We start from the raw sequence: 27,001 nt of genomic DNA on the forward strand, positions 1-27,001 counted from the left end.
TCAGAGAAAGCAGGTGTGGATCTGCAGAGGATGGCTAGGAGGGACGTTACCAGAGGAATATCTACATTTATCACCGTCTTTTGGGGCACAGCACACAGACCACCACCCCATCTATGCTGCACAGCCCCAGCAGCACACAGACTTGATTCTCACTAACCAGCAGCTCTTTACAACCCTTCCCTGACTAGCACTGCAGTGACACAGCACTATTAGTTAACTTTGTTATGTGATGATTAAGGAACAAAACTCCCTGAACTTGACCAAGCGGCGTCCTGCTGTTTCTGCTTTGTGTGCTACTATGCAATTTCTATATCAAAGCAGCCCGGCTAGTGCAGCACTCCAGAGCAGCTTATTTATATGTAGATGTAGCTATATGACATTTCCAAATGCCATACATTTGCATATGAAGGTTCCACTTTTTTTCCCCAACTTCAAGTAAACAGTCTGCTGTGATTCCAAAGCAGTGCTTTCCCTCACTTGGAGCTGACTGAGAACCATCCTCCTTAAGCAGCTGAAAAACCCCCTGAAACGATTAATTTTCACAATTCAGCAACCTTAGCTATCAATAGTGGTGTCTTGTGATTTATAGCTGTACCTTTGATACCAAACCGAGCACAGAGAGCAAAACTGCAAGACCTTAAGATTTCATATGAAATGGCTACAGATAATCTGCAATACCAATCAATATTTGCAAATAGGCCTCAGACATATGATGGAAGCTTGTGGTCATCCTAAAAAAAGCCTGTGGGTCACATTCATTATAGCTATGAAGATGGTATTGATTTTTGTCACTGATTTTCCACTTGAAAACAAGAGCAGGAGCATGTTGCAGGAGCCACTGAGGAGCTCTGAAACTGCAAACCTAACACAAAAACCACAACCTTATGTAACACCAGGAAAGCCAAGTGGACATTATATATTCAGCTTTCTTGTCAAAGAAGATAAGGCTGAAGCAGATGGTATGTGGGCAAAGTTTCAACCTGAATACATTACCTTCTAAAAACCAACAGTGCTATGAAAACAGCCTGGTTTTGTGGCATGAGGCCCAAGAACATGTTACCTGCACATGGAAGAGCTCAGGCCTCAAGGTGTGTGCTGTGGAGGCGCTGGAAGAGTTTCCTGTTGGCAATGTGTGCATGGCAAAACACGACTCTCAGCACTTCTCCCGTGCCACCTTGCATGAGCAGTACAAATTATGTGTAACACTGACTGAGCTCCATCCTCGTGCACGCTGCAGCTGGGATGCACAGGCAGGGTGTGTGCTGAGGGAAGCACTCCTTGGGCATCACCAGGTGATGTGGGAGGGCTGGTGGACAGTAGAGCCCATGGTGGTCACCAGACATCAGCTGTCCTCCTCTCCCACAGCTCAGCCCTGCTCCCAGCCTGAGCTCCCTGCTGCCTCCACATCCCCTTGGGCTGGGAAACACCGAGGTGGGGATGAGCTGCTCCCGTGAGCCCCGGGCTCTGCCTGCTCTCAGAAGACCATGACAGGCTCTTTCTGACTGTGACAACAGGCACAACAACTCCCAAGAGTCACCTTCGCTGTGGTCTCAGCTTATGGAGTTTCATCCACCCGCCACTGCATTTCTAGAGCACCTCATCCTCCACTGCCAACTGGTAGATAGCATCAACTATGACAAATGGGATGAGGTGCCAGAAAGCTGATAAATACTTTTGATATGGCTCTAAAAATAGTGAAGGGATATTTGTATCCTTCTGACACTTTTTGAAAAGTAGATGGATATGCATGACCTAAGTTTGAAGACGGGTGTCAGGAATATTGATGTGTGGAAGGAGCAGGATCGTTTGGCTGGCGTTGCCCCGGGGGACAGTCGCATGACTGATGATGGCTCCATCTCCCAGCTGAGGGTGTGCTTGGGGGGAGCTCCAGCAGAAAAATGGGAGGGAGCCCATCCAGAAAAAAACAGGATTCATCCTGCCCACCTAGGACATATAATTTCCTTGATGGGGATGACGAAATTGGAGAAATGGGGTGCAAGTCCTCTCGGAGCAGCGCTGCTGTGCCCTAAGTTATGCCCTTGCAATTCCTGCCACATCAACTCCTGTATCATGTATGATTGAGCCTGGCATGTTCCCAGGAACACACCTGTAAATTTTATCTGGTATTTCCAAACCTCTTCTAGAAATGTAGAAGACAAATACAGTTTCTTCCTTTTCTCTCCAATGTCTTGACTCCAATTCGCACATCCAACCCCAGATGTCCTGAAGTTTCCCCTTCTTTGGCACTTATGCAGGACTGGTGCAAGTAGCAGCTCTTCCAGATTGTAAGGAGTACACTGATAGAAATTGCTTTTAAGCAATTAAACTGTAGATTAACAAAGCATGCTTCAGTTTGTGTGGAGATGCACTTAGAGCCTGTATCCACCCGATCACACTCAGAGAACAGCACATCTTACATAACACATTTTCCATCCATCCTCACCCCTTTCAGCTGCCTGCATGGCTTTTACTGACAGAAAGATCAGGCAGGCAATCAATGAAACAAAGCAGGAACTTCCTCTTGAGAAACTGCTGCACATAAAAGCACACCCTAATCCAATTACCAGTCTGCTCCCTAATTTCCAATAGGAACTCCAGGTCTGAATGGATTGTTTTCCACAGAGAAGCGGTGCTTGAAAAGGTCTCTGACTTATATTTAGGTCTGCCAGCATGGTGTTATGAGGCTTTACTTTCTGGTTTCACACTTCAAACAATCTCAAAAAATTACAGTTGAAAGCAAGTATGAATGGCAGAATTGTCAGAGGTTTGATGGAAGGCACAAGTAAGAAAAGGTTACCCAGGTACGTGACAGCGCGGACAAGTAGGTCAGGGATGTCATTTTGGCTACAAGGCGTTTCTTTCAGTCCTTCTGACACTCTGAAGGTTTTACAGTCCTAGTTTTTGCACTGATTTCATATTCAGTTTTGATTACTAAAAGCAGTCCTTTTTTCTTTTTTCCTTTTTTTTTGGGGCACATGTTGGCAAGATGCTGCCAAGCTGAAGTGTAACACCCACTTGGCTCCCTTCCCTCTTTTCTTTTTTTCCAAGGTAGCATCTGTGCTTGTAAAAACATGCTGCCTGAGAGGATTCATCCAGGAAACTAAAGAAAGAGCTGCAGAATTTTGGGGGAAGTGTGTGTGAGAAAATTGGAGACTGAAATAAAAATACTTGACTCCTATATGTGGTATTTTTGTACACTTCCTGGATCACATGCCTGGCAAATCCCTTGTGAATATCCTGGTTATTTTAGTTGCCAGAGCATGACCCTGAATGGCCTGTGACTACTCAGAGATATGTCTGTTGTTGGCTAAAAGCATGGTTTCAGCCATACTTTTGTTCCGGCTATTCAGAAAAGTTTTGTTATGCTCAGAAACATTTTATTGGCATGTTGCAAACCCGTGATCACTCCTCCATACAAATCAAACACTTGCTGAGGGATGAATCCTACATGGTTTGATGCTATTTTTACTCACCCCTTTGCCCTAAGTCCTGCATTGTAAAACTGTGATGGCAATGGGTCCACACAGTCTACAACCTTGCTTTTTGTATCAGTCCAGCTGTATTGTTAAAATCTTTTGTGGCTGCCCAGAGGGCTGGCTTTCAGCAGACTGTACGTTTGAAATTCCTGCTTGGTAAACAGGAGCACACCAAGCAGTGTGCATCCTTTCCCATGCCTGGAGCTGGAGAGATATCCCTTACTAGTCCCAATTTTAAGTGTAGGAGAAAATGGATAAAACAATATAAAATGTCACTGCAGCAAAACCTGCTATTTTACCAAAGATACACTCTTTCCCATCTGTCATGAAACCCTGCAATGGAGGGACAGAGCCAAACCTTTGAGTGTTCTTGGGTTTGCCTCAAAAGGCTCTAATGTCACCACACAAATTTAAGCTTTTTGCCAATTACTCCAGTACCACAGGTCTATCAGGCAGTAGCTGATCTCTGAGATGCAGAGAGGAGCCCACCCAAGGCTGCAGAACACACTCTGTGCCCATCAGAGCCTGAGGGGCTGCCAGGGACCCCTGCAAGGCACACTGAAGACACGGCTACGGAGCTGTCACCTCCCCTTGTCCCTCACTGCAAACTCTTCCAGTGTCCTCCAGCTCACTTCCCCATGCACCCAGCCCAGACTCTGCCTGCTGAAATGCACCAACAGCAGAGAGCATCTGGTGGCTTATCTCCCATCAAACCCTTCCATCCAGAGCCCCGGCCATCCCTGAGTGATGGGGCAGAAAGCAAGCACAGAGCTCACCCTGCAATTTCCTTCCATAAAGAGTGGAACAGCTCCAGAGGTCCTGGGATTCATCGCTGGTCACACAGCTCATTTTGAAGCACAGACAGAAAAGCCTATTAAGAACATCTTTTTTAAAATAAACGAATACCTGCATTTGCTATTTTTATACACCTGTTATTATTGTCTTGCAGCAGTGCCACAGAAGTGAGCTGTAAAGATGGCATTTGTGAAAATAAAGGGTTTGGTATTTTAACTCCGTGCCCAATCCTAGAGCTAATATTGAAAGCAGGAGAAGCTGAATGGAAAAGAAAGGGCAATTCTATGAAATGGAAAATTTACTAAGAATAAAAATAGACAAAAAAGCCATACAGAGAAATCTCAAAGCCATTAAACTCAATGGCCATTCTCCCACTACCTTCACCAAGGCTGGAATTTTACCTACTGCCTCTTTAAATCTTATTGACTCTTATAACAGTATTTTAAACCAAACAGCTGACATCCTTCTGCCCAGCCAAGGCCTTTTAAATCACTGAAATGCAGGATGGAAAAAAAATCTGCAGTGCCAGATGTGTCTAAAAACAGTCACAGTTCTTGTTGAGGCAATCTGCAGAGGAAAATGGTTAGCATTTATCATGCCTGACAAAACACTAATAGTTTATCAGTTTTGATATTATAGACTAATAACAAGCTTTTCCATGGCTACTTCATTTGCAGAGAGCATGGAGACAGGCTGCACTACTGTTACTTGATTTCAGAACAGTGCTTTTTATTTAATCCTTTCCCATCCTAGCTGGATGGAAGCACACTTCCATTATTAAATGAAATTGTAAACTAAATACTCTAGGGAAGGGGTGGTTTTGATGTATACCTGACACAGTTTTAAACCAGAGATAAAATAAGAGGGAGATTAAAACCATCGGGAGAGAATTTTAATTTATTTTTCTCCCCTGAAAAATATTTTACCATTATGTAATGCTGTCTAAAATGGCTAAGGCTTGTGGTAACAGCAGTAGGCAAAGCAGTGCATTTTGATTCAGTGCTGATAATATTCTGACATGCACTGGCACAGGCACTCTAATAGCACATTTTGTTTACAGCTGTTGTATTTCCAAGAGGAGAGTTTCACAGTCACTCAACACTCATGGGTACAAGGTAAAATGACAGCCCAAGTGTGTAAGAAGTCACCTTTCTAGGCAGGGGAATATTGCTTTCCAAACCTCAGTTATTAAGAGCACTTCTGCCTGCTCGGTGATACAGAGGTGCTCCTCAAACTGCCAAGGCTGGGTTTATCCTGAATGCACAGGAATGTTTGTATGGACAGAAGCGCGGGAGAAGGCACAGCTTATATTCAAACTGCTGCATCTCCCACTGAAATCCATGCTTTCTCTAAATCATTTCCCTTTTCCTTCAGAAACAATCTTCTGCCACTTGTGGTTTCATACATTAAATGTTAATAAGGAAAGAATAGTTATGTTGCATTGCTTGAAAAATCAGTGCAGGGTGTGGCTTTTAGCAGGTGTGTTCAATGGAGAAGGTAAATGCACCTTTTAGCAGGTGTGTTCAATGTAGAAGGTAATGCACCTTTTAGCAGGTGTATTCAAGAGAAAGGGTAAATTCACCTTTTAGCAGGTGTGTTCAATGTAGAAGGTAAATTCACCTTTTAGCAGGTGTGTTCAATGTAGAAGGTAAATGCACCTTTTAGCAGGTGTGTTCAATGTAGAAGGTAAATGCACCTTTTAGCAGGTGTGTTCAATGTAGAAGGTAAATGCACCTTTTAGCAGGTGTGCTCAATGGAAAAGGTAAATTCACCTTTTAGCAGGTGTGTTCAATGTAGAAGGTAAATTCACCTTTTAGCAGGAGTGTTCAATGGAGAAGGTAAATTCACCTTTTAGCAGGTGTGTTCAATGTAAAAGGTAATGCACCTTTTAGCAGGTGTATTCAAGGGAAAGAAGTGGAACCATCAGCCCAGTGAAATTGTTGTGGCAAAATATTTGTCTGTTTTTACTTTCTTTACCTAAATCGATTAAACCAGGCAAAATTTGGCACTTGTCTCCATCTGGTCTAATTCTGAAGGTCTACTAAAAATAAATATACCAGCTCCTTCTTTTCTTCTCCAACTGTATTTCCTTTAATTCCACCAGATGCATTTACACTCCTGAATCCAGGTGAAAAAAGGCTCAGGTTACCACTGCACGTGTCTAAATGATCAAATTATCTCGTGTTTGTATTGCAATTTGACATGATGATACTCCTTCTACAAAAAAAGATGTTTCAGTCAGTTCTAAGTAGCAACTTTCCTTATGGTTACAATTTATTTATTACAACTGTCATATGCTTTCATCTTGTGGTATTTTGATATCTAACATTTCATAAAGAATGCCAAAACATCCCATGAAACAAAATTCTGAGGAAATTCAGTTCTATGAATATTTCAAAATAATTTTTTTTACATTTCAGACTAGATCAAACACAAATATTTAAATGTTGATGTTTCCTGAAAACGGATATTCTAGCATCTCATTATAACTTTAACTCTCAAATCCTTGGAAAGGCAAGGATTCCTAACAGCAAATTCACAGAAATTTGGCCTAAAATAGACCTGCTGGGCATAAAAATACACTGTGGTGCTCCTTACTATCTATCTAACTAATTCAAATTAGTGTAGAGGATGGCAGACAGCTGCTGTGCACCATTTTGAACAGTATCCTTCAAGGATGACTCTTGAGATGATCCAAGTGCCTAGAGCCCAGAGGAAGGATGGAAGGGTGAGGGAAATTCCTCCCCACATTCAGAAAACGGGGTTAATTTCCCAGCCTGTTCCTTGAGGAAGTTTGATAGAATCTTGTCTCAGATACCTTTTTTTTTTAACTTTCTTTTCTTGTAGGGGAAGCAGGGGAATTGAGAAAGGAAAGAAGATTCTGTCAAGAGGGAAATGCCTTCAGGGTGTCAAAATGCCAAAACCAGTATCTACCATGCTCCTGGCACGTGGATGAAGTGCTGGGGTTGCAGAGTGTGAAACCCAGGTACCACAGCAGAGTCCCCCAAAAGTGACATGTGACCCTCCATCACCCTAAGGGTCAGACTGTTGGTCCCACAGAGGAACTGGGCTGCACAGTCCTTCTAGACCCCAAAGGGAGAAGAGCTTCAGCTTCCCTGTGATTTCTGGCGTGCAGCAGGTCTGGGGCTGTCTGCAGTGAATTTAAGTACAGCCACTTCACGGCCTGCATTGTTAGCTGGAGTTCACACAGAACTTTGCTATTTAATGCTGGTCTATCTCAAAGGAGGGGCCTGAAAATGGTGAAGATGCAGTATTAGCTAGGTGCTACAAAGTGATTTAGTCAGATATAAAGAGACCTTTTTGGATAATTGTAAATCCCTTCACAATAGCAGTGGCTACAGCCAGGAATTATGGTGCATATTCCATATATCCATGGCAGCCAAACACTGGCTGTAGATCATGTTGTTTCATTCCCATAAGCCTCAGAAAACAAAGGTTAGGAACAACAAATTTTGGAGTAGCTGTAAGTAGAACATAAAAACTAGCATGACTGCAAACCATAAATGTAATTTTTTGAGGGTGCCTACTCTTGCCATTAGAGGTCATATTTAGGAAGTTGGTATGTGGTTAAAGACAAGTTGAGAAATCAGGCACAAATCAGCTTGTGTTGAGTTTTGGGATCATATTTTTATGTGTAAGCAGGAAGGTGTCTTTTCTGCAAGCTTTACCTTCCTTTCAGCTTGCCCATTCTTCAGATCAAAACACAGATACCGAGCAGAAGTCCAAGAGATCAGCAAGTACTGAAAGGTTCAGGTTTGCTTGTGAAGATGGGCCCCTGTGCTCCAAATAACACCAAATGTCACAGCTGAGATGGCCACAACACACAGAGTATCACCATACAATTTCAGAAGGCTTTAAGCATTCACCCACACACAGTAACACAACACCACATCAGAAGGCTTCAGGGATCTGCCCACAGAGAGAAAGACCACCTCACTTCAGAGGGCTGCAAGCTCTGCTCTTTCTTGTTCTTCAGCCCAACCTTTTGTTCCCCTCATGTTGATGCTCTGCACCTGTGTGCCCTCTGTTCCCTTTGGTGTTGGTCACTCCATGGCTCATTGCTGTCAATGCTCTCACAGCTGTAACCAATTGGGGATGAGGCTCAGCTCCACTCCCAACCACCACAAACTGTGTGCCTACAACCAAACATATGTAAATGGAACCCTGTGTGCTTCTGGAATGGGACACAAATGGAAGAATCTGTAGAAATGCCTTCATGAACTCAGGTCTGCTCATCTCTATTGCACATAGAATTTCTGTTTTTATCCATAACCTTTAAGAGAACAAAATGTTACAGAAGACTGTTAACATGATAGCATAAGGGGAAAATCAACAAGTAAGGCACACAGCAAGCAAGTCTTGGGCAAGCAGAAGTGTTTGGAGCAAGCTTCATGAATTTCTCACAGTTCTGATGGAAACCCCACATGAAAAAATATACTTGGATTACAACCTGCACCCTCACCCCACATATCATTTACACCTGAATTCACTTCCAGGAGTTAAATGATTCAGAGATGCTGACAGCAGTAAAAAAGCCTGGTCTGGTTTTGTATTTTTTTAGGCTGCCCATGCTAATATGGTGTTGCAAGTTGGAATTGTTTTTCCTCTTTGTTTCCTACAGATCAGATTCTTAGCCTGGATTTATTGAATTTTCAGGCTCCCAAGCTTTAATGCAAATCAAATAGCTTTCTTTATAATGTTCACTCACAACAATACTGAATTTGTTTATTATGGGAAAAAAGCAGAAACGGATTCTGCAACTTTTGATTCACATTCATTAGTGACTGAATTAAGGGCTAAGCTTTAGAGGCACAAATGGAAATGTTCTTCCTCCTTGAGCTACATCAGTCTAAGGCAAAGAGATGTCTAGCAGTTCACCTGAGACCTAATTTAAGTTTTAATGCTAACAATTAGAGGTTCCACGAGCATGACACTGGGAAATTGTAAGTAATGAAAAGACACAATTTATCTCATTATAAAACCAAAAACCCCCAGAAATCCAAAAGAACAAGGCACATTTTACCAAGCTTAGCGTGTGCAATTCAAAGTTAGAGGAGAACTCCCATAAAAAGTGAGGTATTCTCTTGAGGCTGGCAGATTAAATGAGCAATATTTCTCTCTCCCTCTCGCTTGTTTTTAAAATCTCCATAAGGCTGTTTTTATTTTGCATGCTCCTCCAGGAAGAGACTGTTAGGAGTAAGTGCTGTTAAATCACATGGCACAGAGCTCTGGAGTGCTGCAGTTTCCTTCCTGGCAGGGGGCTTGTTTGTGAGGCTATTACGTGACCCCTACGACAGTGTGTCTGTCTCCCATTCCAAAAAAATTATGGAGATTTCAGCAAGATAGAGCCAAGCAGCATCTGAAGGTAAATTTGAGAGGCTTCTACAGAAGAAAAGCACTTGGGGTAGCCTGTGCTGCAGTGCCCATAACATGGCAACTGCATTATTGACCCAGCCTTTCCTATTTTAGAAATAAAACATCCAGTCTTCCTCACGACTCAGGAAATGCTTGAGTGGGACTTTCCACACTCCACCTTTTACAGCCCTGGAGTTAAATCACAAAAGAAGTAGCTGCAGGTTTTCATTTCAAAAACACCCAGGACAAGTGGAGGTTTGGGGGCCACGAGAGTGGCTGGGACTGGCTCTGTTGTCTGCAGACTTGAGTTCACAAGTAGCTGGCAGTGGGATTTACGGACCTAATAGCTGGCATCTATCACTGCCTTTTAGATTTTCCTCTGGATTCCAACAACACTGGAGGAGCTGCAAGGCAACAAAAGGGCTGGAGACTAGGCTCTTGTGTTCGAAAACCCCTCAGAAGAATCTAGACTGGGCTTTTTTCCTGTGTTTTGCAGAGCTCATCTACCACCTTTTGAGGACTTTCACTGCGCATAAAACTTAAGTATATTTTCATAAAACCTTGCAAAAAATGCAAATAGCAATTTGTAAATGCAAACAACAATTCAAGCAACATTAAAAAGCTTCCCATTAAAAAAAAATGTATGAAATGTACCATTGTTCTTTCACAGGTTGGAGTGTGTGTGTCTGTGTGTGTGTGAGCACAGGTGGAGGCTGCAGCTAGACAGCATTCATGCTGCCACACAGCTGTCAAAATATTAAAATCTATTTTTTTTTTCAATTTTAGTGATTTGATGGAATAGCAGGAAGGCTTTCTACATAATCTATTTATTTAGTGTGAGAACCTCTGAGTCTGAGGAATCGAAAGGCAAGCAAATCTGCATATGCAAGGATGTAATTTCCCTCACATTTTTACAAAGCTGCAGATGAGAAATATTTTCTCTCTAGCTGTGATGGTTGCACAGTGTTCAGCTTTGTGTCTCACTTGCTAATTCCATTAAGAAGAAAGGAGAGCCTGGTTCACAAAGGCAGAACAAAAATGCACCAGTTTATATCCCATAGCTAAGCTCTGGGGCTTTATTATTCTTCAGCAGTTCAGCAAATGGCTGACACACCAGTAGACACAAAATTTAATTTAAACGGACAATGTCAAGTGGTTTACACTCCAAACTTAACCTACTTTGAAAATGTTATCATCTGGAGAAGGAATCTGGTCTGAAGTTCTCATATTTTAGTCCGGGGCAGGGGAGGGTGAATTAGAAATTGTCACTATAGAAATTCAGCACTGTTGTTCTGATTCCTGGCTACTCTCCAGGCCTGTTACAGACAACGAAGATAACTGTGACTCAATTGTATTTACTTTGGAGTCCAAGACTCTTGGACTTTTGAAGGGACTCATTGAAGAGTCTGAGACTCTTCTTTATCCTTGTAACGTGCGATGGCTGTCATGGCCTTCATCCCACAGCCCTGCCCCAGCCAAGGGAAGATGATGTGTTGACACAGATGGATTTTGCCCTTTTTGGTGGAGCTGTGAGTTTGCTTGGGCAACACATCCATCTGCTGGATTACTCGCCCGAGCAGCCCCGGGAGTGCCAGGACGGCCCCGGTGCCAGAAGCGCTCTGAAAAAGATCCAAGGCTGTCATGCAGGTTTGAAATCCCACGGGGAGCCAGGAGGGTGAGCAGGGAACAGAGCAGCCATGAGCAGACGTGCAGCATTTTGTGCTCGTTGTCAGTTTTGGGCACAGCAACAGCACTGGCAAGGTGGGCCAAGGCACTGCCTGCAGGAGAGTGCCAGGACTCCCCAAGAGCCCAGAAGGCACCACCTGAGGCTGCTGCCAAAGGAGAGCGCACTGCCCTCGAGGAACCCAGAAATACAGCTCAGACTGACCACTTGTGGATGCACATTTTTCACCAGAGGAGACTATTTGGGCTGAAAACGCCTCCTTCCCCCTTCCATCAGTTCCTCTGCGCTGCTGGCATTCAGCTGCTGAGACTTGATCTAATCAATGCTCATATGGGGAGGTTTGTCTGGCCTGGAAGATGATATTATGGAATAGGTCTATCAAATTTGTCAGTGTCTTCACCGACAATTTTCATGAATATATAACATTGAAATATGGCACATCCATGCTGACTTATTCCTTATGGTGCTCAAAATGGCTTGAAAAAAACCCTTCTGTAATTTGATAATGAGAAAGGATAAAGTCATTAGGGGGGTAATTGCTAATATCCAGACCTTAAGAAGACACTATCAATACTGAAGAATACAAATAAATAGGCAAATGGATTAACAAGATGAGAACCCCTTGATTGCCTGGCCTCTGAATTCCAAAATGCCACCAAAACAGCCTTATTTATGCATATAATGGGGAAAGTCAAGAAAACATCCATCATGGGACTTTCAGCTCAGACACTACATTCTAAAACACACATTACACTTCAAATGCTTCAAAATGCTCTTTCATGGAAATTGCAAGATAAAGTGTATTTCTATTGGATTTGAGGGAAAAATCGCACCCATTCATTTATTCAGTAAAACCAAATCTCTCTGCACAAACTTGATCAAGGTCAACAATCTGCCATTTGTTGAGGAGAGTGAAAATCTCCCCAAGTCTAATAAATACCTTGGGGTTTCAGAAAGAGGAGAGGCCATAACTGCACAGAGGCACAAGTGTACACGAATGGCACAGGCAGCTGTGGCAAGGGTGGAATGGTGAGCTTGGAGAGGCAGGACACAGTCAGAGAAGGGTCTCCTACAGCTCACTCGTCTCAGGTTTGCTTTGTTGTAAAAGCACAACTTTTTGGGTGATATTGGTCTGGCACTTAAGAGTGCTGGCATAAATCTTGCCTGTGTAAAGCAAGAGCCCCTAGAAACTGTGGCAATGCAAACCTACAGCGAAGATTTACCCCCCAAAGGAACGAGCACCCTTGGCTTTGCAAACCAAAGATTTGTGTGTTTTTGGTGAGCATCAGCAAGCTGGCAAGAACAGGAGGGAGTAAAGATGCTGATGGAACAGACAGTTTGAATAGTTGGATATGGAAAGACTCAGCTGGGTTTTGGGACTTGTGGCTCTTTGCAGAACTGCTGCCTTTGGGGGCCCCCATGGTGGGCGTGCGGGGGCGGTTATGGAAAAACCCTCACTGCTCAGTCACCACAGTCCCTGCAAAGAGCATGTGGCTGCATTAGCATAATTGACAACATCAATTATGCCCACTGCTATACTCTCCCCTCGGAAAGGCGTCCATACAAGCCAATGTTCTTAAAAGTGTGCGGTGCTCACAGTCTCGGTGATTTTTAGTGCCGTTAAACGGCAGAGAACAAAGGTATTCTGTGGAAAGCTGCAGGCTCGGGGAAATTGCTTCAGAGGCTGAGGAACTGTTGCTTTTTCACACAAAGCTCCCCACGGTTAGGGCAGCATTTCCTGTCTGAGGTGATACAAAGGTGAGAAAAAAGTAGCACATACCACATTCTTATCACAGCCATCACCATCAAATGTTTCTGCAGCTGAAAGAACACGAGGATGGCACAGAGCTTCCTGTCTGGCACACACTGAGGCATGAATGCTCACTGAGCCTCAATTTTACACTGCTGCCTTCCTTTTCCCTGATTATTTCTGGAAGGCTGTTGCAGCTTTTTGATACAGCAGTCCTGTTCCCCTAAGGTCTCCTGACAGGGTTATGCCCCGGACATTTGGGGGCACTGGAGGCAAGTGGATTGCCCTGCATAAACTAGCAATTATCACCCTAAATGCTGTTACTGTATGTAAAAATGAAAAAATTCAAGCCGGAGGAATAGGTGCCCACAAAATTTAACCTCAGCTAGCACAGGCAATTGTAGCTGAGGTTAAATCAGTGAATAGACCCTGGTGAGACTGCCCAGGGAACACAGCCACCACCCTTGAGAGGCCCACTGGGGCCTGAGCCACACCAGAAGCCCCAAGGAGTGGCTTTTTAAGGAGCAACAATGGTGTCTTCCTGTGCCTGAGGTACCTGCTGGTCTTCACTGCTGATTCAGGATGCCTCCATCACTCCCACGGCTGTGGGGAGGAAGGTGCCATGTGTCCTTTCCACAGGTCTCTGTCATCTCTCACTGGACCATCTGTTCCCACACTCCTTGTGACCTCCTGGTGCTTGGAGACCATCTCCACTACAGACCTGCTCCTCTGTGCCTTGGCTCTGCCCTGTCAGGTAACCCAGATTCCTCCCTCCTTGGCTCCCAACCCCTGACAACACTTTGCTGCAGTCAATTTTCTTCTATCCACCACCTCTCCTCTTGCATGTAGGCTGAAATATCACCTCTCCTAAGCAAGAGCTTTTCTCTTCCTCCTGCTCACTTGAGCTCCAGGTGCCTTCTGTGCTCCTCCTCCTCCATGACCCATGGCATGGCTTTCTATTGTCACCATCGCGATCTCCTCCTCCTTCCTAACCCCCAACCTGCCTTTCATTCCCTTCTTGTTACAACTCAGGTACTTCCTGCTGTCTCCTCTTGAGCTGATGTGGGTCCCTGCCATCCCAAAGCAAATCCACCAGGCAGCAGCAGTGTAGGACAGGCTGCACACTAAAAAGGGGCTCCAGGCCTTCATCTCAGCTTGGGGAAGCCAGTGCTCTCCTCAACTCTCCAGCAAGAAAGAGAAAGGATTTAAGATAACATTACTTGGCCTTGTTTCTAACTTAAGATAAATAATTTTGGCCTACTGGCCTTATCTCCTGTCCCCAGTCCCCACAGGACACAACATTAGCCTTTCCAGCCTTTTAAGAAAACTGACTATACCTCCCACAAAAAGCTGAGGGTAATCAAGAGTTTGGAGCAAAGAGACTGAAGACTTTTTTCTTTGCATGTTCCTGTCTTCCCCAATGGAAGGGCTCCTTGGCAGTAGGAAACACCTGGACCGTGGCCCACCCTTGATCTTTTAGAAATTCATTCCAGCATTTTCTTTCCATAGCAACTTCTACCCTCCCTGCTTTGTGCTGCAGCAACCCCCAACACCTCGCACTGCTGTGCCTGACCGAGACATCATTTATTCAGAGCTCTATGTTTTAATCATCACACACTGTTTTAAGCAGGAACAGAACAATCATTTCTAAGGCCGGGTACCCCACTGTCACAGGGATGGCACAGGAGATGACCAGCTGGATTAAATACTGCCTCAGCACTGTCCCAGCAGGAAATGTTCACACCTGTGAAACCGTCACCTGGCTTTCACCCGAGCCACGCAGCTCAGGCAAACCCAGCCATCCACACCTACTCTCTCCAAACACTTCAAAACCACAGAAATGTCAGGAAACTGAAGCAATGAGTGCATCACCTGACCCATTTTCACCAGACCTTCCCAGAGGCTTTAGTTTTCAGTGTGAGCTGTGAACATTTGCATGCACGTGCGCGCGCGCACGCGTTCAATTTCTAAATCAATCCTCCCAGGCAAAGGGTGTAAAAAATGTCTCCCCAACCTCACCAGTATTTACATGTTTTTAATTTCAAGTGCCATATAGGGCTATTCAGCCATTATATTTTACTATAGCTTCTAAATAAATTAAACCCATTTATCATTAAACCCCCCCACATTTTAAGAACCTTATTAACTTCACAGTTAAATGCCGACAGGTAATATCTATTATGGCAGCGTTTCATGGTATCCCAGCAGTGCTATGAGCTGGATTTTCACTTCCTTAAACCTGTATATCATGACAAAAATATGCATAATCTAGTGCACTGATTCTGTAATTTTCAATAATGTCTGCTAATTCTGGCAAATAATTTACAGTACTTATTTCCTCTGTCAAACAGGTGTTTTATGGCCAGAGTAGCTGTAGGTTGACAAAAACAGAAGAAGCCCATTTATTAAGAAGAGAGTTTGTAGCAAAAGAAAGAGTAATGGAAAGGCAGTGCTTTTTTAAAGTAAACCAGGAAAACCATACTAGAAGATGAGGACACTTCACCTCAGCAAATGAAGGAAAAAAGAGACTTACACAGATCCTGTGAATTGTGATTCTCACAGAATAGGAACCGTACCTGCATAATCTGTCCTTGCATAATGCCCATCTTCTGATTTTGTAGTTGTTGTAGTATTGTCTGTGTGAAAAGAAATGTGTTGAGTTGCCTGGGGAGCCTGGACTCACTACAGCCCATGCCCCCACCACAGTGCCCAGGCAGAGCTAACTTCCCTTGCACACACATCATCTCTGCTGGCTGCAAGGCTCTCCTGGGCCTGCCAGGTGAAAACAGCAGGATCTTTTTTCTAACAATATGTGATAACAGATTGCAGCTGGGATAAATATATCAGTCTGAAGCAGGAGTTGTCATTTCTGCTCTACTTGAAGTAATTGGGGAGTTTTAATATGTACCCTGAAATGAACTGCCACTTAGGGTGGTTAACTTTAAAGAGACAGGAGTAAACTGGAATGTATTTAATACAGCTGTATACTATGGCCTTGTAAGTAGATGTACTGAGGATTTATGGGTCAGAAGCTAAGGAAAAAAGCTATTGAGAGTCTGAGCCTCAGCAGACACTTTATTTACAGGAGCTATTGAAAGGCAAATTCTCTTCATTTCATTTTAGAGAAAAACAGGGTTTTTAAAGTCAGCTGAAGGGTTACAGGTGATGTAGTAGTGATGGGCACAGAGAAGCACTGTATTTATGGAGGAACAGAGAGAGCCTTGAGCCGTGATTGGAAAACCTCCTTCCAGGCATATTGGGCTTCTTGGGGCTCAGCAAGGATCACCTGAAGAACCAGCCCAAGCACTGTGTTTGGGAGCACCTCTTCAGAGAGCCTCCCAAGACTGCCTCACGCTGCCCCAGGTAATGGAGCACCAGAGGATCCATCCTGGGTGGCAGAATGTATCTGAGGGGCATTCCCACTGTCCTGCTCCAGCTGCTGCCTGGCAGACAGAGCTCTGGGCAAGCTGCTCGGGGCAGGAGACTGGTGACAGGTGCAGGACCCAGTGCAGGGCTGGGCAGGGCCCTGCTGCTGCTGCTCTGGGCAGGGTTAGGAGTGGTGCCCCCCTCTCATGCCTCGCTGTGTCTGCATCTTGGGGGGCTCTGCCTCTCACCCACAGCCTGTGCTCTACAGCATCAGCTGCAGCAGTCTAATGGAAATATAACAATTACCCAATAAGAAGCCAGCCCTGGTTCTGTTTCTTTTTTTCTCCCTGAGCAAAAATTGAAAACATTCTTTGAAATGAGTTTTGTTGTGAGAGTTACCTTGACATCGACCCAAAGACATGACTTCAATTTTCTCCTGTTTCTGGCATGATGCCTCTTTGATTTGACATGCATTATCATAAGATTTCCCATCGGAAGCACAAAGAGGATTGAAGTTGGTTTGAGAACAGTCAATGTTGCACACACACCTGAAAAGATATAGAAAGAGAAAAAAAGAAGAGGCTAATATGAGAAACTTTTTTCAAGACATCATAAATATATCTCAGAAATATAAGTGTTTGTATTATCCTGACTGTACAATGCAAATCAACATAATGAAAGCAGAAAGTTCTGTCAAGAGGTCATTTGTATTTCTTGATGGAAATGAGATGCAGGGAGAGGCAAAAGGCACATAAAAGCAAGCAAAAAGAAAGATAAAAGAAGTGTGTTTTACATGGAAAACTGTACCACAGCATTACCACTTGTAATCCCCTGTAAACCAAAGACATATGCAGATAAAGCAAGCTGCTGAGCCCTCCTGCAAACTGAAGAATCACAAAATTCTCCTCTGTTCAGGTGCCATCCATTTTATGGAATACCATATTGTCGGAATTCAGGACATCCCTCTGGCTGTGCTGGACTGCCAAGACCCCTGCCAGGGGGCTCAGAGACCCTGGCACAGAGCCCAAGACCCTTGTGGTTTTGATTATGACCCATGGAGCAAATTACCAACCTTATATGAAGATCTGCAGAATGATTCTTAAGTAGAATGATAGTGAATTTATCACAGGGTGAAAAATAGATTTTTATTTGGTTTTTAGAATGGGGGTTCAGGGGGCAAGATGGAGGAATCTGGGCATGTCCAGCCTTTCTCCTTCTTCTTCTTGGCCTCCATCTTTTGCTGTGATGTTGGCACTTACAGATTGGTTTAGAGTAGAAGCTCACTGTCTAACATAGGTGATAGGTATTGGAAAGGATTTGTAAATATTGTACACATAGTTTTTAGTATAAAAAGATAACACCACCTTAGAGGTGGGCAGAATACCTCTGACTGTCTTTCTGAGTGGACCTCAGCTGGACAGGAGAAAAAATTTTATGGATAAGATACAATAAACAACCTTGAGACTGAGAAATGAAGAGCTCTGACTCCTTCTTCGACTGCCAGGCTGGGAAAAGAGACTTTCTAATGCATCTCGGGGTCACTCTGACCAGCCAGAGATCCCGAGACCATATAAATGTGGGTTTATATTGATTTATGATTTAATTCTGAAAATAATTACAGCACCTAGAGGCACTCTGATTGTAACAGATGTGAAACTGAAGCCTCACTTCACGCACTGGGATAAAACCACCTGCCAAGACTGAGACTGGAGCAGGGATGTGACTGCACTCTGCCTCAGGCTGGTGGGATCTCCTCAGCTCCTGGACACAGAGAGGCAACTCACTATTAAAGCCAGGAGAATGCTGGTTTAGGGAAGACTGTGCACAAGCACTTTCTGAAGCACCTAGATAACTCAGCCAAGCAAACAGCCATATGCAGGTGTTACCCAGGCAGGTTTTGTGTCCCAGTGTTGTGCTCTGTGAGGGGTGAAGGCTCCCATGTCCAAGAGCACCGTGTGGGCAAATGCAGGCAGGGCAGTGGTGGCCCCATCCTCAGAATCCTTAGGACCATCTCCAGAGACTCCAGAACCCAGCTTGTGAGCTCCTGGGCTGCCCTGTGATGTGAACCAGAGCACAGGGAGGTATTCCCTTCCACAGTCTGCCCTGGATCTGAACTAACACACTAACATGGACGCATCCTGATCCCAGCAAGCCTCACCACTGCTTCCAAGACGGAGAAACCTAATTGTTCCCATTGACAGCAGGCTGCAGACTCTTTCCTTTAGGTTTCTCCTACTTCATTATCATTAGCAACATCAGACAGCCTTGGGCATTGGCAGGGGAAGGGCACGCTAATCTTCTGTCCCCAACTGTGCCATTAACAGACAGCTCAGCCTCAGCAAGCCCAACGCGATCTTGCTTGGGGACAAGGCCAGAGGTGTGACCTGGCAGCTGCTCCAGCTCTTCTGAGCACGTAATTGTGCACATGCTGCTATCCAAACTCTTCCTGGCTCCTTCTGACATTAAGGCAGAGCCATGAGATTGATGCTCTATCTCCAGCCCACTGGTTGTGCTGAACCTGGCAGTGCCAGCTCCACAGCTCTCCCTTTGCAAAGCTAAGTCATGGAAATGTCAAGCCTCCAGCCTCGCTGCTTGATTTAAGGAAGTGTTTAAAAGTCAGTCCACCTCTCATTTGCAGGAGACATCTGGACACCTTTGACTACTGGAGGTGTAGAGGGATATACACAAAACTTGGGTGGAAAGAGGAAGAAGGAAATTGCAGAGCTTGGGTCAGATGTCTTCATCACCCCCTTTGGCTTCTGCCTCCAGGAATATGCCCAGGGTGATGGAAAACAGTGGAACCAGCAGCCATCTCTTAGAATTTTTTTTTTTACACTGGGTAGGTCTATTTACCCCAAATGTTCACTAAATACAGAAAACTCCAGTTTAAAAAGAGGCCAGTGGTGAAAAGCTGTGGTTATAAATTAAATTACATGATTTCATAACTCGAAGAAAAGCGTCTAGCTCCCTGTGTGTAGCAATTTCCCCACACTGATAAACATACAGAATATAAGGAAAAAAATCCAGTGCATTTCCCAAGAATCTCCTTATCAGCAGAATAAGAATGTTCTGCTCCACTGAAATATTAACCATCATCATTTCTTCCTGCAGCCATTTCCAGCTTCCCACCTTAGTCAAACTCACTTCATTAGGAAACATTTACTGCTCAAGTAATAGCAATTCTTTCCACGTAGCTCTACCATTTGCATTTCAGATGGGACACAATCAGCCATATGCTCCTTTTTTTGTAATAAACCAGCTAAGAAACAGCTTCACTTCTCTACATTTTGCTACAGAAAAATGAGTGAAGGTTAATATATATTATGTTTCCAGTCAAGAGAAAATTAAGCCAATGGGAAAATTACAACAAAAGGGTGCTCTTCAGGGGAAATCTCAGCAACTTTGGATGCAGTTTCAAGAATACCTAGGGGATGCAGGAACCTATGCTCAGAGTTAGACACTTTAGAGACATATTTTTAAAGGTGTTTAAATGCTTAAAGATGCATGCAAACACTTTGTGTGGGATTTCTGGTATCTCAGAGACCTATTTCCCACTGCTTTCAAAGACTGCTTCAGAGCCCACTAGGCATTTATTTACATCTTCTGATACCTTCCAAAACACAAAGACCCAAAACGACTTTCCTGGCCTCTTTCAGCAAAACTGAGAAGAAAACCAAGGTTTTTCTGTACCCCTTTCTAAAATTTCAACCATGACACCAGCCTTTCTTTCCAAGCAAACCTCTGCAAACCTCAGCTGCTTGAAGAGGACGTGCCATGTGAGCACCACGAGCCACGTGCTGCTTGTGCTGGGGTCAGATCCCTCTGAAGCAGAAACGGATGACACCATATGCTCCAAAGCATTATAGGAACCCCTGTGTGAAGCCTGATTTTCAGAGCCAGCCACAGGGATGCTGAAAAAACACCAAACTTGCTGCCCCAATCTCCTTGCTGCAAGGATCATCCACTCCTTGCACAATTTTCAGCAGACAACTTCTAGCTTGCATCCACAGTTTATTACTGCTTTTGCACTTAGACACTCAAATCCTACTCTAAGGCTGCACAATTAAGTCCACATCAAATATATGTCAGGAAGTGCAAAAGGCAGGACTGCATCAGGAAGATTAATGGGCCTGTGTTGCTGGCTCTTTTTAATTTATAGTGCTCCTCTTATCAGGAAAAATTATGGTATTCCAACATCTTTTTTTCAAACTGAAGGAAGCAAAAGTCTGCCCATTTGGACCATGCAGCCAAATTCCAAAAGGGCAAATTGCAGTGAAAAAGGTGAGGCATGTACTCCAAACATGTGTGCCCAGGCAAATGCAGCCTCTGAGAATAGCTCAGACTTCAGTGGGATCCACCAGTGAGGTAATAAATGCATAATGAACAGCACTTAATGCATTTCATTAAATGAGAACCTGTAAAGGTGCCTTCACTTCTTGAAGCATTATAAAATGCAAGAGTGGGACTCTCTTGTGTAACACAAGAACCAAAGTGTGAATCCCTGCTTGGCTCAGGGTGTGTGTTTGGTGAGAGTACCAATGGTGTTATTTTCTGGGCACAGAGAGTTCCTCCAGCTCCTGTGGGACACAGAAAGGCCCTACCCTGCAGAGAGCCTCCCCCTAACCCTTGTCATGCACAGGGCTGGCAGCACCCATCCCACTGCCAAGGGTTTGTCCCACGGCTGTCTGTCTGCCTGCAGCTTCCCAGTCCCTGAGGCACTCCAGTATGCCTTGAATTTTAAGTAATTGGATCATTTGACCATGTTATAATCCTGCCTATGACTTCTGATTATAGTTCTATCAATAAATCTATTTGCTTTCTGTGTTCCTAAGTGTATCACTGAAGAAAGCCTGGCAATGGAAAGGCTGACTGAGCACTCCTGGTGCTAAAGACACTGTGGGAAGGTCAATGAGGTCTCCTAGGGGGTCAGAGAATGAAACTGTACCCAAGAGCACACACAGAATACGTGTGTAATATTTACCCATGCCTTCTGCAGTCAGAAACACAGCTTTAAAAGCCTCTGTGACAAAGAAGAGCCTCCAAGATGGGCTGCCACCACAAACAATCATTAAACAAGGCTCATTTTCTTATGTCTTTTCTTCCAGGCCATTGTGATAGTCTCCAATGCATTCCCTTTCTTTTATACTTTATTTTATTCCGTTTCATTTCACATGATGATAATCCTGGAGGAGCTGCACATCCAGCAATCAGTGTGGTTACTTTGGTGCTCATGGAAGCAAAAAACACCAAAGCAAACTAAAAAGACTGCTGAAGGGGCAAACCTGGGCACCTGCTGAGAGGATTTTGGGCTACCTCCCCACGGTGGATCTTGCAACACTGCTTGATGACATTGCTGGGTGCTGCCATGAGAATGTCACAGCCAGGGTGAACCAGCAAGTGTCTGCAGGCAGAGGTGCAGCTCTGCAGAGAAGATGCAGGAGAGGCCCAGGAGGGTGCCTGGGGGAGAGCTGGCAGAGCTGAGCTTAGCCTGAGGCAGGGGAGATGCTGGCAGGCACCTCCCTGTGCCTCACTGCTGGCTTGTGGGGCGTGTGCTGCTGCACTCTGCTCTGTGAGCTTCGGCAGCTTCCATCAAGGCAGCAACTGCAAGGAGGGTGCTCAGCAGCACAAGGGAACCCACAGGCAGTTTGGGATTTCACCTGTTTATCACGCTTCTTCCCTGCCCAGGAAAATGAGAGAGGAGCACAAACAACTCCTTTCCAGCCTGGATCCTGATCACAAAGAAACGCTGCCCAGCCCTCAGTCTGGTCCATGTGCCAGCAGTGGTGGGGATGTGCTGCACCAGGCTGCTTGGCCAAGCTGGAGCAGCCAACTTGGCTTCCTGTTCAATCAGTCTCCATAAAAATTAATGGGGTCAATAAACCAGGCATGGGTGAGTGCACAGGCTCCTAACACCCCACGCTTCTGCAAATAGCATATGGTATTATTTGCTGGGCACAGAGAGTACCTTTGCCTGCAGAGAGCAAGCCACTGAAGGGAGGATTCATGGCTATGAAGGGCTGTCCCTGGAAGGAGGAGCTGCATTTTAAGGAGGAGTCTCAATAAAATGAGAGAATGGTTCTTTGCCCATGAAGGGTAGGAGAATACTATAATTCTATTTCCTTAGTTCATGAATAGAATATAATCATTAGTGACACAGTGATAACAAAAAGAAACGCGCTCCAAGCTTTATATTTACTCCTAGGACAACTATTCAATCTTTGTTTCCAGCAATTATTTATCCAGCAATTCAGTATTACTGTAAAATAAATTTAAAAAATGACCATGCAGTATCTGCACGAAGCATGAGGAAGGTTTCCTATGTAGCTGTGATAGGAAGCAAGGAGGATAAATGAGACAATGCTTCCAAAGGAGAGGTTTCGCTGGGAACAGATGCAGGCACATTTCTGTCAGAGCGAGATGGCAATGGCAGTCCTTCCCCATTCAGCATCTTTTAATTAGCCCTCTGCTGTCTGGAAACCTGAGAGCATTGTTGGTACTACCTCTGTTTATTAAAGATTCATATTCAGACTTTGCTGGCCATGGGTCATTTGCTTTTTGGAACCAGAGCAACAGAAAATTGTGCCTGAGATATCTGAGAGAGGAGTACTTAATGAAATGACTAACGTCTTCAGCCAAGTGTCTAGTTGATTACAGGGTCTAAACAGCAGAACAGCAATAAATCTGCCACAAAGAGAATTGTCAGTCAAGAAAAAAGGCATAAAACCAAAGAGACAGAGAGGCAAGAGCTAAAAATGTGAACATGCAAATCTAGTGTTATTTTTACTAGTCAGAGCTCTGATATTTGAGCACATATGCTAATTTGGTCAAGTGTGAGATCCCACCATGTCTCAGAGAGCACTATTTTACAGGGAAGGTGAAGTTCCATTCTGCAATAATTTTAAACGTTATATATTTTCTCTAGGCACCAAAAAAAAAAAGCAATGAAAACCCCAACAAAATTTTGCAGCACAAAAAAGCCCAAAGCCCTTTGCCACAAAACAGCGTATAAATAATAACATAGTTGCTGTACATTTATGATATTTCAACCAGAGACACTTCTTATCTTCCTCTGCTCTGATCAGAACCCCAAATTTCTGGATGTCAGCACAGAAAGCCCCCTGCCCCTCCCAGGAGGACACTAAATGCCCGTTTAAAGCAAACCTGGCAGTATATATGCCTGCATAAAGAACCTGGCAATCAGTCCCAAATGCCTTCTCTACCATCAAGGTTTTTCTTTCTGGTACACAGGGCATCTTTGTTGACATTACCAGCAGGCAAGCTGAAATGAAGCCAGGCTTAACATTACACCTCGACACTGGAACAGGCATTGTAGCACGGCTGTCAGGAGGCTGTGGGAGCTCTCATTTACCCAGGCAGCTTTGGGGGTGTTTCATGTCTCAACACAACATCATGCAGAGACATCTGAATGAGCTCCAGGCAGGGACTGGGCAAGGTGAACCTCTGGGAGCTCAGGTAGCTCGCTCAGACACGCAGCCTGTGACAGCCCGTCACTGGGGAGCAGGGACAGCCACCTCTGTACCCAGCTCAGCACATCACCCACCACAAAGCCACCTGCACACACAGGCAGCAAAACTGGATTGCCCCAGGCTGCTTGGACACACCTTAGTTTTGATGTGAGTGTCAAAAGGAGCACACAATCTGAGCTTCTGACCCTCAGCCCATCTCCAAGCACACCTAGGAGCTTTACAGTGGTCTCAGACAGCCCGGCAGCAGCCATGGGCTGGCACCATCACACCCCTAACAGAAAGACAAGGTCCTGACACACTCAGTGCAGTCAACAGGGACCTTTGGTGGTCTGGCCAAACTCAGGTACCCCACAGTGGCCTCTGCAGTCCAAGAGGATGGCACCCAGAACTGCCTGGCATCATTGCCTGCTTTGGCATGCACTGAACATCATATATCCACTGACATACATATACATAAAATATCTTCAGAGTGCACACTGGCACGCAGTGTTTTACACTTTCTATGAATCATACCCTACAACCTGTCTGTGCTTGCCAGGAGACTGAAATCCTATCACTGCACTCTTAAGAACATCATTAAGAGGCTTAAAGAATAGAGACTCTGCGTCTCCTTCAAAACAAATTTTGCTGTAATTTTTGAGGTTGATGCAAAACTTTAGCTGCAGTGCAGAACAATAAACAATACATATTTTATAATGGCAGCACAAAAATAGCACGCTGTATTTCTTTCCTGGGCCTGCTAGTGCTTCTCTTCTGCTTCAAGATCACAAGAGAAGAAAAGCACGGCTCATTTTGAGTGCCTTCCATTCAATGTTTGTTATTTACTTATTTATTTATCTAATTTATTTTTCCTTTTTGTCCTTTGCAGCCCTGCTTCTGCACTAAGGGTTTTAGCATGCCTACTTTGCACAGCGGCTTCCCTGGGATATTTTACTTATTTCAACTGTTCAAATGTTTATCTTCACCAGGAGTAAAAGGAGAAAAGCTTGATTCCCTCAGGGTGATGCAATGTTTCTGCATGGCATTTCAATAGCATCCTGTTATTCAAACAATTAGAAATCACAGAGACCATGCACAGAATTATCAGCATACTGCATGGAGATTTTTATTATTATGTAGTGCATAATGAAAATGATTTGAAGGACCCCAAAGCATCATAACAGAAGGAAGCGCTGAATAATCAGGTGATTTTTTTTTTTTTTAACTGCAAGAGCCCAAAATATTGTTTACTGGACATATGTCAAGCTAAAATGCACTAAAGTGGTGAATATATTTACTGATGGCTTTCCTTGCATACCAAATGCAACACACTCTGGGAGTGTAGCTGGAGACAGAGCCAGGAGCTTGGGCTACAGCTGTCACACTGCTGCTGCATAGCAGGGATGGACTGGCAGTGCTGGAAAATACCCATGGCTTTTTCAGAGCATGCTTGGCATGGCAGCTCATGCAGGATGCTCCAAAACCACGGGCTGCTCCTGGAGCCACCTTGCTGTACAGCCTGCAGAGAGTCCCTGGGCACTGGCTGCCTCCCAGAGCTCAGTGAGGAGCTGGGCTCATGCTCCTCCAGCTTTCAAGAAGTCATCCTGGAGACTGCAGCTCATGAAAAAAATCTTTTATCTGCAGTGCAACTTGAGTCCTGATTCCCCTTTAATTTTTGACCTGTAACTTTTTTGCTAAATTTTTGACCAAAAAAATTACAAGCTTCACCTTTGCTTCCTTTTCACAATTCACAGCACCAATTATAGCATGACCTTCACCTGGCTTCCCAATGCCTCTGGTGCCCTCAACAGTACATTGAATTGTAGGCTAACAACTTTAGGGCAAAAGAAATGTGTCCATCTCTTTCTCTCTTTTTTTTTTTTTTTTTTGTCCTTCTAAATATCACTCTTATTTTAAAGATACTAGGTTGTATAAAGCAATCTTTGCTACACTGGATGCTTTAAAGCCAAACACAGAATCACAAGGCTGATGACTGGGTTTGAAGAGTCATGGAAAAGGCCTTGTTCTAGCTGCGTGACCAGAGAAAAAAATTCTTATTCTGTGCACATGCCAATTCAAGTGTCTGCAGGTATCCAATGTGTAAAGTTTATTCAGAACTCACAGAATAAAATAAATACCTCTCTATGGTTTGTCTGCCCCGGTGTCCTTCACATCTCTGTGGTCTGTGCTAAAACAAAGCTTTGCTGTTTCTCTCTCTGTAAACATCCGAGGCTGTCTTTCATGAACACTTTATTGCTGTGTGCCTCAGATTGCTGATACTGTTCACTCCTATCTTGAAGCCAGCAGAATAATGAAAATCGTTTCCACAAATCCCACAGTTTCACCCTGGATTGAAGAGCCAGTGGGAACACTGCAAGATCCAGTGGGAAGCATGGGACAGTATCTAGCTGCAGGTCCTGGCATGGGCCTTGCCAGGTAGGAAGGATCCATCTGCTCACAAAGAACTGCAGCTCTGTCTCAGACCAACCACAAATTTCTGCTGAAACTTCTGCTAACACTAGAAGTTACTTCTGAAAGTGGACTCTGATTTGAAAGTAAAGGGATGATGATGGCCTTTGGCTAGCAGAGACCAGTGTGCTGCCAGCCCAGCCTTTGCTCACATGAGCTATCCACTGCTGGTGGGGAAGGGAGATAGGGACCTTCCTAAAATGAGCAAAAACTCATAAAGGAATTCCCCAATGTGGTAAAGGCATTCCTCAATGTCAAGTCTGCCTCCACATGTGGGAGCCCAGCCCAGCTCTCCCCATAAACCCCTCTGTGTCCTTAAACACGTGTGCCTCCTGCTTCCTCAGGAATTCAGAGCACTCTGAGGTGGAAGAGACCCACAAGGATCACCTCAGGTACAACAGCCCATGCAGGGGTTGGCCCCACAGCCTTGGTGTTATCAGCACCACACCCCAGCCAGGGGTACCTGCTTGAGGCAGCACCATCTGAACCGGCCACACATTCCAGGATACCCTGCTTGGTCAGCTCTCTTCAATTACAAAACAAAATCCAGTCTGCTATTCAATGAAATTTTAGGAGGACACTTCCAGGCTTTCCTTCAGGCATTGTTTGCACCTCCTGC

The 27,001-nt window shown here is 44.5% G+C and overlaps 1 protein-coding gene across 1 annotated transcript in view; it reads right to left on the reverse strand.

Annotated features, from left to right (window-relative positions):
- TMEFF2 (transmembrane protein with EGF like and two follistatin like domains 2) overlaps positions 1-27,001 on the reverse strand; it is a 125,409-nt gene that overhangs the window by 15,979 nt on the left and 82,429 nt on the right. Inside the window, exons 6-7 of the mRNA XM_058027435.1 lie at positions 16,847-16,995; positions 15,658-15,717 (exon numbers count right to left, since the gene is read on the reverse strand). Coding sequence (XP_057883418.1) covers positions 15,658-15,717; positions 16,847-16,995 — 209 coding nt within the window. The remainder of the gene's footprint in view (positions 1-15,657; positions 15,718-16,846; positions 16,996-27,001) is intronic.

This window comes from Melospiza georgiana, chromosome 7, assembly GCF_028018845.1.
Source record: "Melospiza georgiana isolate bMelGeo1 chromosome 7, bMelGeo1.pri, whole genome shotgun sequence".
Lineage (NCBI taxonomy): Eukaryota > Metazoa > Chordata > Aves > Passeriformes > Passerellidae > Melospiza > Melospiza georgiana.